This window comes from Gobio gobio (assembly GCF_949357685.1).
Source record: "Gobio gobio genome assembly, chromosome: 14".
NCBI lineage: Eukaryota > Metazoa > Chordata > Actinopteri > Cypriniformes > Gobionidae > Gobio > Gobio gobio.
This window is the reverse complement of record NC_137107.1, coordinates 31,423,786-31,441,011: the sequence shown is the minus strand read 5'-3', so window position 1 is coordinate 31,441,011 and position 17,226 is coordinate 31,423,786. Positions and strand designations below refer to the sequence as shown.

The 17,226-nt window shown below is 36.4% G+C and overlaps 1 protein-coding gene across 1 annotated transcript; it reads left to right on the top strand.

Annotated features, from left to right (window-relative positions):
* Positions 1–3,943: 3,943 nt before the first annotated feature.
* On the top strand, positions 3,944–5,660 carry nkx6.1 (NK6 homeobox 1; the record flags this gene model as incomplete). The annotated part of the gene is made up of 3 exons (XM_079835042.1): positions 3,944–4,481; positions 4,607–4,779; positions 5,415–5,660. 3 exons carry the CDS (start codon positions 3,944–3,946, stop codon positions 5,658–5,660), a joined length of 957 nt encoding a protein of 318 aa, XP_079691168.1.
* Positions 5,661–17,226: the final 11,566 nt, after the last annotated feature.

Here is a 17,226-nt window from a genome sequence, read left to right as displayed (position 1 = left end):
TAGAAGACCCATTAACTGGACGGTTACTGAAATGTCCTTAAATAGTAATATTTATTATTTATTTGTTGGTTTTTCAATCATACTACTACTCAGTCAGCAAAATGTCAACCAGAATATCCTTGAAGATAAGAGTGCATATGTTATAACAAAACTAAATTAAACACACACGCACACACTCAAAGACACATAACACACATAACATTGCCAATATTGTATTGGTCCCCCTTTTGCTCCCAAAACAGCCCTGACCCATCGAGGCACCCACCCTAAAGCCATCCTGGGTGTATATGACATTCTTCTTTCAGATAAATAGCTACAATTAGAGTTATATTAAAAATGTCCTGGCTAATCCAAGCGTCATAATGGCAGCCCAAAAAAGTGCATCACACATTTACGAAAAAAGTGTAACTGGCGCGTTTCCATGAAAGGATGTACATGGTCTGCGATAATGCTTAGGTAGGTGGTATGTGCCTAAGTAACATCCACATGGATGGCAGGACCCAAGGTCTCCCAGCAAGACATTGCCCAAAGTATCACACTGGCTCCGCTGGCTTGCCTTCTTCCCATAGACCATCCCGGTGCCATGTGTTCCCCAGGTAAGCAACGCACACGCACCCAGCCATCCACGTGATGTAAAAGAAAAAATTATTCATCAGACCCAGGCCACCTTCTTACATTGTTCTGTGGTTCAGTTCTGATCTCATGTGCCCACTGTTGGAACTTTCAGCGGTGGACAAGGGTCATCATGGGAACCCTGACTGGTCTGCTGCTATGCAGCCCCATACACAATAAACTGTGATGCACTGTGTATTCTGACTCCGTTCTATCAGAACCAGCATTAACTTCTTGAGCAATTTGAGCTACAGTAGCTCGTCTGTTTGATCAGACCACACGGGCCAGCCTTTGCTCCCTACATGCATCAATGCGCCTTGGCCGCCCATGACCCTGTCGCTGGTTTACCACTGTTCCTTCCTTGAACAGCTTTTGATAGATACTGACCACTGTCTAGAGACCAGGAACACCCCACAAGAGCTGCAGTTTTGGAGATGCTCTGACCCAGTCGTCTAGCCATTACAATTTAGCCCTTGTCAAACTCGCTCAAATCCCCAGCTTGCTCATTTTTCCTGCTTCAGTTCTAACACATCAAATTTGAGAACAAAATGTCACATCAAAATACAAAATGTTCACTTGCTGCCTAATATATCCCACCCACTAACAGGTGGTGTCGTGATGAAGAGATAATCAGTGTTTTTCACTTCACCTGCCAGTGGTAATAATCTTATACCTGATCAGGGGTGCTTTTCCCGTACAACGACGTAACTCACTGCTTATCTACCATAGTACGATGCATCGTTGAAGAAATGAACTAGCTAGTCACGACTGTTTCCCGAAACCGCATTGTCGCAAATCTGTTGTTCAACCACGTTGGTTAATGATGTCACGCAGGTGGTGGAGTAATAAATGCTTTTAATTAATTATTTTGAGATTGAATTCATGCTAGATTTTTTGCTATACATTATGGACATGGCACCTGAGGTATAATTCAAATTTTTCTCAGTAATTTTGTTTCAGATTTTTGATTTCCAGATTCAAATAGGCTCTTTTTACGTACTAGAGCACGTCCGCACATGCACACTCTTCAAAAACGGGGCTTTAAATCTCTTGACAAACTAAAAGACATTAATGACATTTGTATTCTAAATAAAAGATGTAGGTTGTACTGAATGTCAGCTTGCTTATTTTGCTCAAGATAAGGATTTATTAAGTCCACATGTCATGCAAACAAGAAACTATGCTTCTAACCACAGGTCGAGAGCTGTAGTTGCAACCACACAAGTTTGCGACGCTGTTTGCGAACGTTCGTTCGAACGATGGTTTCGGGAAACACCGACTGGTTGAACTATGTTGATAACGACGGAACTTGCGACCATAGTTGGCTAACGATGCTTTTGGGAAACGCACCCCAGTATAGCTAGATGAAATTTTACCTCACTTAAAGGGATAGTTCACCCATAAATGAAAATTCTGTCATAATTTAAAGGAAGATATTTTGAAGAATGTTTGTAATCAAGCAGAGAGAGCTACCATTGACTACCATAGTATTTCTTCCCTACTATGGTAGTCAATGGTTGCTTGGATCTGCTTGGTTACAAACATTCTTCAAAATATCTTCTTTTGTGTTCAGCAGAACACATACATTTACACAGGTTTGGAACAACTTGAGGGTGAGTAAAATTTTTGGGTGAACTATCCCTTTAAACCGTCTTTGTGTTTTGCACAACCTCCGTGCATTTTAGTACCAGAGGACATAACGCAAGGTTCAACATTAGAGGGCGCTGCAGCACCGCCGATCTGTCCATGTGAACGCAAAATAAAGGTGCTTTTTCTTCTGAGGGACTCCGTTTAGGTTATGTGGTAGCCTATATTTGGGGGGAACACAGTTAATGTGAATTTAACGTTTTTTTTATTTATCTGGAGTTAAATTTAAAACTTGTGAATTCCACTTCTCATTTTGGGATTTTGCATATTTTTGGCTGTTTTGGAGTTTATTTTCCTCAATAAATACTTCAGCATAGTTTTTAAATAAATTTAAATCTAATATGCACTAGGCTATATACATATAGACATATAGATATTCTACTGTATGCAATATGTAAATATACTACAGGAATCAAGGAATTTTTCATGCAACAGGAGGGTTGCATTTATGGCCACATCCCAGTTTATGCTATTTCACTGTTTGACCACTAGGTGCTGCAACACTTTGCATTAGGTTAAAAACCTTAGATGGACTAGGACAGCAGAAAAAAAAGATAAATCATGACACAAAAACAGTCTCCATTTGGTTGTCTTGCATAACTTATTTAAATAATATTCTGTAACTAAGTCAGCATCTTTCTCTTTAATGGACTGCTGATGATTGTAAAAATTATCCCAATATTTTGATATAGCCTACAGCCTTCTGTGACTTAGCCTAGAGAGAAGTATAGAACCTTAAAGACTGCAGCTATGAGTTTCTAAAATTGAACATGTATCAATTGGTGCTTAGTTTATTCAGAAGAAACCTAATAATACAATAATCTTTGCCGATAATAACTCCTATATCAATTTGAGGGAAAACATGGCGAAAGGTTTTGATGAGAAGGTGGGAAATACATTTACCTTGAAGCTCAAAGTTGAAGTAAAATGATAGTGTTTATTCAAGCTTCATCACTCTGTGATTGTGTTGTGATGTAGGCTATCTGGAGTGTCCACAGAGACTTTTAAGCTCATAAGATATCCGTGCGCCTCACATGACCGGCACGCACGCAGATGTCCCTTTATTTAAGAAATAGATCTCAAATTGACTAGATTGATTTTGTCCCCTTTTTGTATTTAATAGTGGGTCGGATGGCAGCTCTTTTAATGTGCAAATGAGAACCAATGAGGACAGACTCCTAAATTCAGTTCAGACAGAGCCACTCAGCTGACACGTACCGCGTCAGCGCCTGGCTCAGCCAATCACGTCCCACCGAGCCCCTCTACTTTCCCAGGCACGCTCTCAAAGTTTTGACTTTTTGCAGCAAAAGACAGCAGGTTGATGAAAATGTTTTATTATCTTCCAGATCTTCATGTGAACTACCCAGAAAGACTCTCTTTTTATTTATAGATTTCAAAACACTCTATCTTTTAAAGGACGGCTCTCTGTTGTATCATGCCATATTTGCAAGATCTGAAAGAAAGGAATGGATTTTGCAAGAGGAGATGGGTTTGAAGCTTCAATACATCTGATTGGGATTTTTTAGCGAAATTACTTTTTGTCTGAAGGCTTGAGATTGTGAGGTATTTTTGTTTTTCTTTTCACCCCCTCATTCAGACTACGTTTGTTTTCACGTTTTTTTCCTCCGGTCTCCACCGTCTTGCTTCTTGCGCAATATTTAGTTAAAGTTGTAGTTTCTTGGTTATGTTAGCGGTGGGGCAAATGGACGGGTCTCGCCAGAGCGCTTTCCTTCTCAATACCCCACCTTTGGCTGCTTTACACAGCATGACCGAAATGAAGACACCACTTTACCCAGCCTATCCGTTGTCTTCCACTGGACCAGCATCCTCCACTTCACCGACAGCTACCTCTCCGAATCCAGGTGGTATCCCCGTCTCGTCCCCGGGGATCAAAACATCCACTGGACTTTCTCTTGGATCACCCCAGCAGTTCGCGGTCGCCACACCTCACGGAATAAACGACATCCTCAGTCGCCCCTCGGTGCTCGGAGTGGCGGCGGCGGCTGCATCTTCTCCCGCTGGAATCTTGTCTGGACTGCCCCGTTTCAGCAGCCTGAGTCCGCCGCCTCCTCCAGGGCTGTATTTCAGCCCCAGTGCCGCGGCCGTGGCGGTGGCTCGCTATCCGAAACCTCTGACAGACCTTCCGGGCAGAACCCCGATATTCTGGCCTGGAGTTATGCAAAGCCCGCACTGGAGAGACGCCAGATTTGCGTGTTCACCACGTAAGTGCACGATTAATTCGTGATTAACTTGAAGGCATCCAAATATTACTTGATAACAATAAGGACATTATCATAATAGGGTGTGATAATAACATAGCTGAATTTTCTATTCTACCCCTCTATAGATCAAAACTCAGTGCTGCTGGACAAAGATGGGAAAAGGAAACACACGCGACCAACGTTTTCCGGGCAGCAAATTTTTGCTCTGGAAAAAACATTCGAGCAAACGAAATATTTGGCAGGACCCGAGAGAGCGCGGTTGGCCTACTCTTTAGGAATGACAGAGAGCCAGGTCAAGGTAAGACAGTCCTAATAGTTTATGTATGAAACTGAAAACCCTCGACTGACTTGATTATTCATTAATTCAACGCCTAGCTATTAAAGATGTGGCGTTAGATGTGGCCTAATAAATGTGTTTATTCTTATAGCTGTTAATTCACAACTTTTATATATAGGCCATCATCTATTTATTTCTCAACAGCCTAATTCAATTGAATGCAACGTTGCAAAAATGCGTTTTTAATTTATTTTCATCCATAAGTTATTCAGCCATTAAATTATCATGAACATGTGCAACACTGCAATAGTTTTAATGATTGCAATGAAACAATTTAATTAAAAAATATTTAAACCTCAGATCATTTTATTTTCGTTAATATAGCCTGTATGATTCAATATCTTATTTATTCTCCGATTCTAATATTGACTTGAAGAGAAGGAGGTTATGGATACAAATATTTAAAGAGCACTGCATGTTCAAGTTATTATTTTTTATAGAGAAAACATATTTAGCCTAATTTGTTTGACACTGTTAAATGTTTCTGGGCGACATGCTATTATAATTCTCGTTTGATATGCTGACTTTTTGAGTAAGATAAACCATATTTTCTGTGTGGATTAAAATGCGTTTTTATCTCATTTTTAATTGTAAAGGTGTGGTTTCAAAACCGAAGAACAAAATGGAGAAAACGGCACGCGGCTGAAATGGCCTCGGCGAAGAAAAAACAAGATTCAGAGACCGAGAGGCTGAAAGGGGCCTCGGAAAATGAAGACGACGACGACGACTACAATAAACCTTTAGACCCAAACTCGGACGATGAAAAAATAACGCAGTTACTGAAAAAACACAAACCAAACTCAGCTCTTATCCTTCACACATCGGAAAACGAGAGCTCGTAAAATGGAAGCGGGAGATGGGTTGTCAAATTCTTCAAGAAGTGTCAAAAATAATGTAGGCTACTGTTTTTCACCAAGTTTGAGCTCTGGTTTGAGAGGAAGGATGCAAATCAGAGGAATATGCACTATTGGTGGAGCTGAACGTGCATCAGTGTCTGCCATAGACACTTTTCAACAGAAAGACAACGGTACATTTTTGTAAATTAACAGCGTGAGTTGTATCGCATAGGAATTATATTACTGTGAATATTTATGTGTAAAATATTTTGAATAGTACACATTTCAGAATTCGTTAAATTTTTGGTTAGGCTTTGTGATTTGCATTTTCATATCATTAATTTGTATAGCTGCTTATCACCCTGAGTTATTTGTTTTATTTTATTTTTTTGTCTATGGGTATAAGTTGCCTCAGCCTTAAAAAATAATCAACCATGGAAATATAGAATAATTTTCAGAATTGACCACTGATGGTGAAAGACATAAGCGACAGCCTAAATTGAGGCTCTGTCAAAAGATTGATCTGGCCATAACAAGTGTAAATATAAACAAACACATAACCATATAATTGTAATATAATGCATAGTGTTCGTCTCCCAATGTTAGAATGTTTCTTTAAAAAAAATTCATGATTAATTTATAATATTTTAAGTTTGTAACAGTGTTTGAATCCTGCAAAATGCGCCTTGCAGGTTGTGTATTGCACTTTTATTTAATAAAATGTTAAACATATGGGATTTTTTTTCTTTCTTTTATTATTAAATCGAATATAAATATTTTGTGAATAAACTACAAAGTTTTCAAGCATTAATAAATATGCTTGCCGATGCTTGATTAATTATTGAATCTTTCGCTTCGGTAAGAGGTTTTCTCACTTTTAAGGAGGTAACTCTTGAAATGTATTTGATATATTGGCCTATATAAATATGTTGTATTATTATTATTCGTTATTTGACAATATCAACACAGTGATGTGTTTCATGTCAGTAACTGAATAAGCATGTTCTGTGTTATTGCTCTGTGTGAACACATTGTTTTATTATAAAGACAATTACTCCGAGCTCTTACAGTAATTTACTAGATTTTCGATACATTTTAATTCATTGAGAAATGTCGATAAAAATGTTTTTGGCATAACTGGTGGGATGATGAAAGTAGAAAGCGTTTTTGGTGGTCTTCAGCTGATCGCGTCACAGCTTCAATATGTCAGCTGATTCGCGCGATTAGATCACCACGTTCTTTGGAAATTGGAAATCATTCAACCGATTAGTTCTCAACAAACCAACAGAACATTTTAATTCATAAGGTGAGATGATGCACCATGCAAAGTTGTACTATCAGAAAATATTTTGAGCTGGTAATTTTGAAGGACAGCTTCTCCACAGGTTAGCCAAAATGAATCCTTTTTTTCTGGAAGCGATACAGCATTAGCCTATCTATTAGTCAATGTTTCATTTAGGCTATCATTGTACCTATATAGCCCACTCAAAAGAAATAATTAAAAAACACTATTTTTACACATTCATTCGTTTGACTCATTTAATTATTTAGATGTTAATGAGCAACACATATTATAACATTAAGGGTCAATAAAGCGTTGCCAAAAGAACAAAATGGTTTAAAACTGTTATTAATCTGGGGGAAAAATGTTGTTCAGCATTTTGCAAGTTTTCGAATTGACAAAGGTGATTTACTTAGCCTAATCTGTTTTATGCACTTGGCAAATATTTGTGGCTTAGTGCATGCGTTTGATTTAGAACATTTTAGGCTGAATTAATAACTGAACGATAAAATAAAAAATAAAATAGGCTATATATTATCATCATTAAAGAATCAGAATGCCTGATGAATTGGTGCATCACAGAATGGAAACTGTCATGGTTCTGCGATTAAATGGGATTTTAACAACTTTCAAATTAGATTTCTTTGAGCAAGTCATACGGTAAAAAAAAAATATCATTGCCATTCCCAAACCAATAATTTTGTAATTTACACGCGTGACATGTAAAATTGGAAATCTGAGAACAAGCTTTAGTCTTGTATAATCGAGATCAATTTGCAAATGCAGATTTTTATTATTAGACCTAATAAAATGAAATAAAATACAATTTATTTTCTTTCAATTTAGCCTTGTTTTTTTAGCATTCCAATACGCAAATTTCTTTTTTCATTTCAGTGTTTTATTCAACTTTTTCAACAATTTCTCTTTTATTCTGTGGTTACATCAAATGGCGTTTGCCCAGACTTGACATTCCAATTAAAATAATACTTTTTTAAATACGAAAACTATATATGGTGTTCTTATTTTTATATATATATCCCTTTAACGGTTCGTCTTGTTTTTCAAGAACATCGCTGTTGTTTTCATTACATTACTTATCGGCTCAAGATTTCAGCATGTCAAACTCTAATGAATCTATCCTTATTTTGCTACATGTGTAGGCCAATGACCTGATGTCAATAAGGTATCAAATTACTGTTGAGCGAGATCTTAATGAACTCTCATCTACAACAATTAATCTCTGATTGCTTCACATTAAAATACATGAATATGCTCATTAGCACTCTTACTGTACAAAGCCATTTCAAATGAGGACATGAAATGAGCTAATACAAAAGACCAAACAATGAAAGTAAATGATTTATAACACACCAACATTTATTTAGTAAATTAACACTTATAAATAAGTTTTGATTTATTTTATGATTATGATGCAGTGGGGTTAAATTGACACAGATTCCTCTTCATTTATGGAAGCAATAATTAAGTGAACGATACTTGATTGTAGATGTTATAGACAAATTTCTATATTAATTTCACCTCAAACACTTGCATATAACGCCCCTGCATTTTTGAGGAGGCAGAGCAGGTGGACCAGGCATGGAAAGACCTGGTTCTGCTTGCTCCATCCCCTGATCTAGGTAGAATTATGATCCATCACCGTGGTCCAGGTGTGGTGAACATGGCGTCTGCTCCTCAGGGGAGATATCTTAGCATCTGCTGAGTGCCTGCTGATGTATAGTGCTGTGACTGCACTGCTCCAGGAACAGTGCTGGGTCTGCAGCTGGCCACATGATCCTGGGTCAGTGCTGCTCTCCCATCAGACACTTGTTGTAAGTGAGGTTAATTAGTTGAGAAATAGCAGTTGCCTCCCACAGCCCTTACCTGAGAAGACAGGCATATTGCAAATGTACAGTTTATCACCAAATCTTTACTGCGGCATTCAGAAATTAATTGAATGTGCCTTTTAAATTCCTGAATTTATAAATTGGGCTGCAAACAGGATGTAGAATTGTGTGAATGTATTATTTGAATCTGAATGGAAGGATGTAGGCTATAATTAAAATGAATTCACATTCAAATAAATTCACATAACTGCACATTTTAACTACTTGTGTGAAAGTAAAAAAAAGAAGTAAAATACATGGATGGATGGATGGATGGATAGATATGAATTAATATTTGTGGACAAGGGTGGAAGAACACTTCATTTCCCAGAATGCATTAGCCTACCTGTGCTTAATTTCTCTAAATTACAATTCAGTAAATTCCTGTCATTTCAGTTTAACTTCCTGTCTCACGGCAATTTGTACGTATTTTACGAGGTGGCTAATTCGTACGAATTCGTACGATTGTTTGCTAAAATCGCACGTATTTTACGAGTTGGTCAATTCGTATGATTTCGTACGAATGACCTAACCTTAAACCCCGCCCCTAAAACCTACACATCACTGCAGTATATACAAATCGTATGAATTCATACGAGTGAGGTCGTACAGTTGGCTAGATGGCACTGTCACAAAAAAAACTAGGGTCCTAGAAATGCAGTCCTGAAACTCCTGCGTCCTAAAAGTGTAGCCTCCGGTACTGCAGGCAGATAATATTGGACCATTCAGCAATAGACATTGAACAGGAGAGAGAGGGAGGATTAGGGGTAAATTCCTGTTCCTGTCATTCCAGTTCAACTTCCTGGGGTGTGGCCTTTTAAATGCAAATTATGATTAATTGGAAGGGAGACATTTCTTATTTTTAAATCCTGAATGTTGCACAACTCTGGTTTCTATAAAAAAAATTATTCAAAAATAATTTCTGTTTAAAAAAAAAAAATTCTTAAATACTCGGGCAAACATCTCAGGGTGCATACAAAGATAATCCACCGTTGGTTTTCAGCTGTACTGCAGTTCCCATACTCAGTGTTTTTCTCCACACATATCTTCATCCATGGCATTTGGTAAGATGTCTTTTGACATTTAGTGATGTGACTAATTTGCTGATAACTGTGTGTTTTGGATAAAGAAGCCCATTGATGTGCTTTCAGTTGAACATGTACTACAAGAGATTACATACAAGACTGTGTCACAAGAGGCTGCAGCCGTAGAGAATGAATACTGGCTTACATGCGCCTGAGGCCTTATCTCTTTCTCAACCATTTGGAGAGTCCTGATAAAGAGCACCTTGGGATCCCCTATTATAAAAACCCCGGGTGCTTGTCACAGTGCAATGAGCTTCCTGAGATATTTTCAATGCATGAATGATTTTATTAAACCTTTTAATTCTTCTCTTAATGATTACATAGCGTCCATGATGATACCCTTTATTCTTCTCTCATGTTATATTAAAGCTATTACCACATTTTTCATTTTAAATAAGCAAAGCTAACAGAGAATGTTCTCAAAACGTTAGCTAACGTTGTGGCAAGGTTCTCTCAAAGTTGTTTCAATAATGTTTAAAAACATTATCATTACAAATTATAAAACATTATAAAAACATAAAAAAACATCTTAAACATTCAGAAACAACTTAACAACTTAAGTTGTTTCTAAATGTTTTTTAATGTTCTGATGAATGATGTATAAATAATGTTTTTCTGCTAACTTATTGAGAACATTAAAATAAATTTTAAACATTCAGGAACAACAATTTAGAACTTATTTTTGTTAGCTGTGTAACTGCTTGGTTAAGTATTGCTATTTTTAAGTATGTAGGTGCAGGTGATTGTGGAGGTTTGAGGTTGATGTGTGGTCTCTTGAGTATATTTGTATTGTTCTCCAGGAGCTGAGGTTTCGGGGGGCATCCTGGGTGGTATGAACACACTCTAGTGTTTATAATCTCCTGTAATCTTGTCTAATGATGTTCTCATAATCTGTCAAAGCCTCTAGTTGCAGTGGCTTACAAACAAATCTGGATTCACAATCAGATGGTGGTAAACAACCAAAGATAAGCACATTTAAAGTAATCTGATGGAAGGACTCATACCCTGTGGAAAAAGGGCGGGTTTTGTTGAATGCAGTTGATAGTGAAATTTAATTCCTATATATTATTATTTTTCTCATACACTCTTAAAAACGAAGGTTACAAGATGAGGTTTTTGCAGTTGATGACATAAGAACCATTTATGGTTCCCCAAAGAACCTTCCAGTGATCAGTTCTTAAAAGATCCATTTTTATTCTTAGTGTGAAGAACATTTTAAAAGTCTATAGAAGCTTTTCCCACCATAAAGAACCTTTATTTTAAATAGTATATACACTAACGTTCAAAAGTTTGGGGTAAGAGTTTTAATGTTTTTGAAAGAAATCTCTTGTGCTCACCAATGCTGAATTTATTTGATCAAAATACAGTATAAACTGTAATATTGTGAAATATGTTTATAACTAGTTGCTTAAAGGGTTAGTTAACGCAGTTCAAAATGCTACGCTACGTCTGACGACATTACACACCAGTTCCGCTCGTCAGGCGTAGCGTAAGCATTTTGAACTGTGAGAGGCATTACACTTTTTCCGTAAGTTGAATACAGAAGACGGTCCGCCGGAAGTTAGAAATTTTACTTTATAAAGTTTTGAATATGGATATTTTCCTTACACAAACCAATCGCTTCACTTCAGAAGGCCTTTATTAACCCTCCGGAGACGTGTGGAGCAGTTATGATGGATATAGATGCACTTTTATGGGCTTCAAAATCAGAACAACATTCACTGCCATTATAATGCTTGGAAAAGCCAAGACATTTTTTTATATAAACTCACAACTCAGGTTGTATTCGTCTGAAAGAAGAATGTCATTTACACCTAGGATGGCTTGAGGGTGAGTAAATCATGGGCTAGTTTTCATTTTTGGGTGAAATAACCCTTTAATTGAAGCTTAGAGTATCGTGAGAGAGAGCAAGTACATTACATGCCTCTATCTGATATTCTTCAGGTCATTGTCAATCTTATATTCATAATCATCATTTTAATGTATTTTAAATGTCATTCATTTCTGTGATGGCAAAGCTACATTTTCAGCAATGTCAAATGATCCTTCAGAAATCATTTTAATATGGTGATTTGGTGCTCCAGAAACATTTCTTATTAGTCTCATAGTTGTAAAAGGATGTGCTGCTTTTTTGTTGTTGTTGTTGTTGTGGAAATCGTTCTTATTCAAAAACCATAAAGCAAGCCAAGCCGTTGGCATTTTGTTTAATGTTTATGGTGGTGGGGGTCTAGGGGAGAATAATGACAAAATGAGCACCTTCAATAGACGGCTCAGGCCATGAATAAACTGCCCTCATCGGGCCAAGTCCTGAGTCCTGCATTTTATTAGCACTAGCCATGCTAAAATAACCTGCTAACACGTAGCATAGTGCAGCAATAATAACCTCCTCAATCATATTTTAAAAGTCACGTCAAGCCAGGCCTGTATAATTCATCTCTATGCAAATACATCAATGTCAGCCCATTAGTGTATTGCTAAAGAGGTTTTTTATTAAAATGCATTCTTGCCTTGTCCTTTTTCCTTTTTTTTTTTTTTTGTCGTCTTCTGTTTTTTTTTACTCACTCCAATAAAACATGAGCCCTATTGGCCAAGAATTATAGCAACTATTAGAGTAACATATGGACAGCATGCACTCTGAAAATAAAAACCAACAGATAAAGTAGCAGGGTCATGGTAGGGTACAAACACTTAGGAAAATGGCAGCGGAGTAATAGATTTCTCCCTGGCTGGCTGAGGAGACCCAGCGTGCCACTGAAATCAAAGCCTTATTATACATGCATTTAGGGCTGTATTGTGTGGCAAGATGCGTAGCCCTCGCTCGCTGGGAGAAAAGTTATGGCCGACACAAAGAGGACCAGTGCGATGAATTAAAAAGACAATAAAAAGGTGATAAAGTGCACCCTGAATGTATTATATCTTTTAATGAAATTAAAGTAGTGGACAAGCTCTGTCACGTCTCGTATCATTCAGCTATAGTGACATTGAGCAGGAGAGAGAGAGGGAGGATTATGGGTAGAGCACAAATCAGCTGATAGTGTACTTCCTGCTATTGGAGGACACAGAGTTGAAGCCAAGTGTCATGCAGCTCCAAAGGATTGATCAAAAGTGATGGGGAGAAAAAGTGAGATTACTCAGGTGATTATTTTATATTATGAACATAATTATAAACATTATAACTTATAAGCCTATATAAAAACTCTAAAATGCTTATATGTTTTGGTCAACTATGGACAATGTGTGGACAACTATGGACAACTATGTGTTGCTTCATTGAAGCTTTTTGTATAATGTAGAGTATAATGAGAGAAAGAGATTGACTAAGCATTACCTGCATCTAGCTGATATTCTTCAGGTCAATGTCAATCTTATATTCATCATCATAAAATCAGTTTGAATATCTGAGGAATATCTTTGTCTTTGTCCTTTTAACAGTCAAGGGGGATTTCCCATGACAGGCAAGTAAATGTATTGTTTATAACCTTGTTTCAATCCCTTTCAATATAAAAGTCTTTGCTACCGACTCACTCATAAAGACAGTCTTTGCTGCCATCTAATGGTGTAATAATGTAACTTTCAATGAAGTCAAAATCACAATCACTAACGGATCCTTTCTCAATACCAAATACATGTTATTTATATAAACTAATATTTGTTGAAAAATAATATTTAAATAAATAATATTAGCCATTATAAAAGTATAAGAAGATTGTACAATAGGAAATAAAAAAGCAAACAGTTCTTTGTAAATTTGCTCTTAGCCAAATCGATTTGCTCTGGAACAAGGCCAAGTGGCTACTACATCTCCCCCCTCCATGGCTGGAAAAGGTTCTCAATTGATTTGCCAATCAGAATCGAGAACCAGATCGAATTAGCCTCCATACAATTTATTTTTATACCTGTATATATTAATTATGTATTTTATAATTATATATATATATAGAGAGAGAGAGAGAGAGAGAGTCATGGAACACAGTGCATATATATATATATATATATATATATATATATATATATATATATATATATATATATATATATATATTTTTTTTTTTTTTTTTTTTTTTTTTTTTTTTTTACATATAAAATTATAATACATTATATAATGATTTATAATAGTGCTGTCAAATGATTAATCACGATTAATCACATCCAAAATAAAAGTTTGTTTACATAATATATGTGTGTGTACTATGTTTAATTATATAAATGCACATATATGCATATATTGAAGAAAGATTTGTAATATTTATATATAAAATATTTCTATTTATATATAGGCCTAATATAAGTTAGGCCTATATAAATATATACAGTATATACATGCAAATATTTCTTAAATATATACAGGTATGTGTGTGTATTAAATATACATAGGCTAATAATTATAACCTCATACACACTCATATAGATTATTAATGTAAACAAACTTTTGTTTTGGATGTGATTAATCGCGATTAATCATTTGACAGCCCTAATTTTTAAATCATTTTAATGGTAATAATAATTGATTAATGCCATAGTTCAAGTGTAGTTATATGTTTTTAATTTCATTTACAGCCTATAGGCCTACTTTTTTGACAATTTTGGTCATCTCAGGGGATACAGGCACAAAACGGCTAGAAAAATGTTTTATGAACCGCACATAGCAGTGAGTATGGTACACTCCCCACGCCGTTTGCCGTGTTGTGTTTGGCTGGATGTTGTGTTTTCAGGGCCTGATTACCCCCTTATAAGTTTAATGCTTTAGCAGGGCCAGTGGATCCTGTCATGCCTGCGTGAACAGTGGATTTTTCTCCTTTATGGTGTCATTAATTTAATGCGGATCATTAGCTCTCATACAAACCCATGTTTTGACAAATGTAAGCAGTGAATTATGTACATAATGTACCGCGCCCGTTCGTGAATGAATCACATGATAAACAGGAACTGCCCTGGCATATTACCCAAATGTGTTTCAGGGGGTGTCTCTCCCCAGGCTCGTCACTCCATTACAGAGACAGCTCACTCAATAGCGGCTGTGTGTCTGACACATGCGGCCATTGACAAGCTTTTCATTGTGACCGCCGGTGCGTTCTGGCTAACAGCATTAAATATTGGGTCTGATGAAAAATGATGAAAAAGTGAACATGGAAATGATATTATCCCGCAGCTCTGGGTGGTATTCTTCTGCCCCGCGTACTTGAAATATGGAATTTTAAACTAACTCGCAGCGTGAATTTCATTGATGAGCCCGGGCGTATCTTTCTGTCATTTGTCTGAAGTGATGTCTTTCATATTTTTTTTTTGCTAGTGGTTCAAACTGATATATACTAGATTAGGTCATGATACTGCGACGTGTTATCGTTGAAACAGTGCTGTGGGAAATTTAAACCTGGCCACTAAAACCTATAGGCTACTGTGGTCGTCATAAATGTTTGACTGAGAAAATAATGTTAATATCATTTTATTAATAACTTGCGATATAATATAATATAAATATAGAATATAGAATAAATATAGTGGCTATTAATAACTCAAATAACAACATCAGACACAATTTAAATGAGGACCAATGGCACAATTTCAGTGATGAAGAATGAATAATTTATACAATTATTGAAAAATGTAAGTCAAAATCTGTAAACTCTCAGAAACAAACCATCAACAACCATAACAATAAACAAAATCAATAAACAATACAAAAAATCATCAAAATAAAGAAAAGCAAAAACAAGCACATCAAAACAAAACAAAAAACATCAATAAAGCAAAGAAGAAAGCAAAACCCCAAAACAAAGCAAAACAAAAAACGAAACAAACAAACGAACAAAAAGTGTAACTTAGAAACTCAGATGTTTAATTAAAAAGACAACAGCAAAGAAAAAAGCAAACCAAACAAAACAAAACAAAACAAATGTAAATACCCCCCCCCCAACAAACAAATGAAAATACTCAAAAACTCAGTTGTTTAAAAGACAACAGCAAAGCAAAGCAAAAAAGCAAAGCCAAAAAAAAAAAACAAATGACAATACCATAACTAAAAAAATCAGTTGTTTAATTAAAAAGACAACAGCAAAGCAAAGAAGAAGAAAAAAGCAAAGCCAAACCCCCCACCCCAAACAAACAAATGAAAATAATTTAACTCAAAAACTGTTGTTTAACTGTCTATCATCTGTTGGAGGAGACTATTATCCAGCCTTTTTCTTTATCTTTCTGCCTATTGAATTTAGATGATTCATGTATATGTTTCTCAGTTTTATTGCTAGGGTGAGAGCTTAAGTGAGAGACCAGAGCATGAACTCTTCGCAGCCTCTTGCTGACCGGCGCTAATATCTAAAATGCTTCTTATGACCTACTTATGAAGTCAATCTTTGAGAATCTATTGATCTGAATGCCAAATCTGAGTCTGTAGCCTCATGCAAGCGCATGGAGGACGATGGGCAGAGAAGAACTTAAGTGCATTGCTCTGACCTCTTGCCTCTGATTCACCACATGACCAGAGCCCCAGACGTTCCTCCCTGTCAAAAGTCGGAGGTCAAATGTTCCACAAGAGGTCATTCGCCATCAGTATGGCCCGAGCTTAATTTAATATTTGGACAATGGAAGTAAATACATAAAAGAATGAAATGCTTTTAAAGAGGAAGAATTCAAGACAGGAGGGACTCTAATTGAATGGACTCCTGATTTTACTGCCAAAGATGTTTTGGTGTGTATTTAATCAATGCTTAAGGCTCATAAAATACCTAGGTCATAGTCAGGCATATTTCCATAATCAATGAAGACGAGACCTCAAGTTCAGCAGGCTATGATCCTATTCATGCCTCTTTATTTTCCATGGAGATATTTGTCCCTATTGCTGTCACTGCATTGGAAGCAGTATATAAATGCTCTTCTTGAAAACTAAAAAATTATGTTCTGGTCACTTACAACCTATTCAGATTAGATGCTTTGTGTGGTCAATAACCCTTTCACAGAAATGTTTATCCACTGGCCCCGTATTTGAGAGGACCACATCAAGTTTGGCTACTGATTCTGGGAAGCAGAACATTTTGAAACAGCATCGAGATCTATGACAAAATGATGCTTGAGCATGTTAAAGTGATAAACCTAAACAGGCCATTGCTAGCATTTAATCACCTGAGGTTAATGGTTCTAATTTTTTACTTCCCTTTACGTTTGAGGTGTTCCTCATCTCATTTTTATTTTACTTCATTTTGTTTGATTTTATAGGCATCTCTTTAGCACACATTGATGCCCCGAGCTGTAAAACTCTAAAGAGCTTCAATAAAACACCTCTGTCAGTGGCCTGCCAATAAAAAATGAAAACCCATTTAACTCTA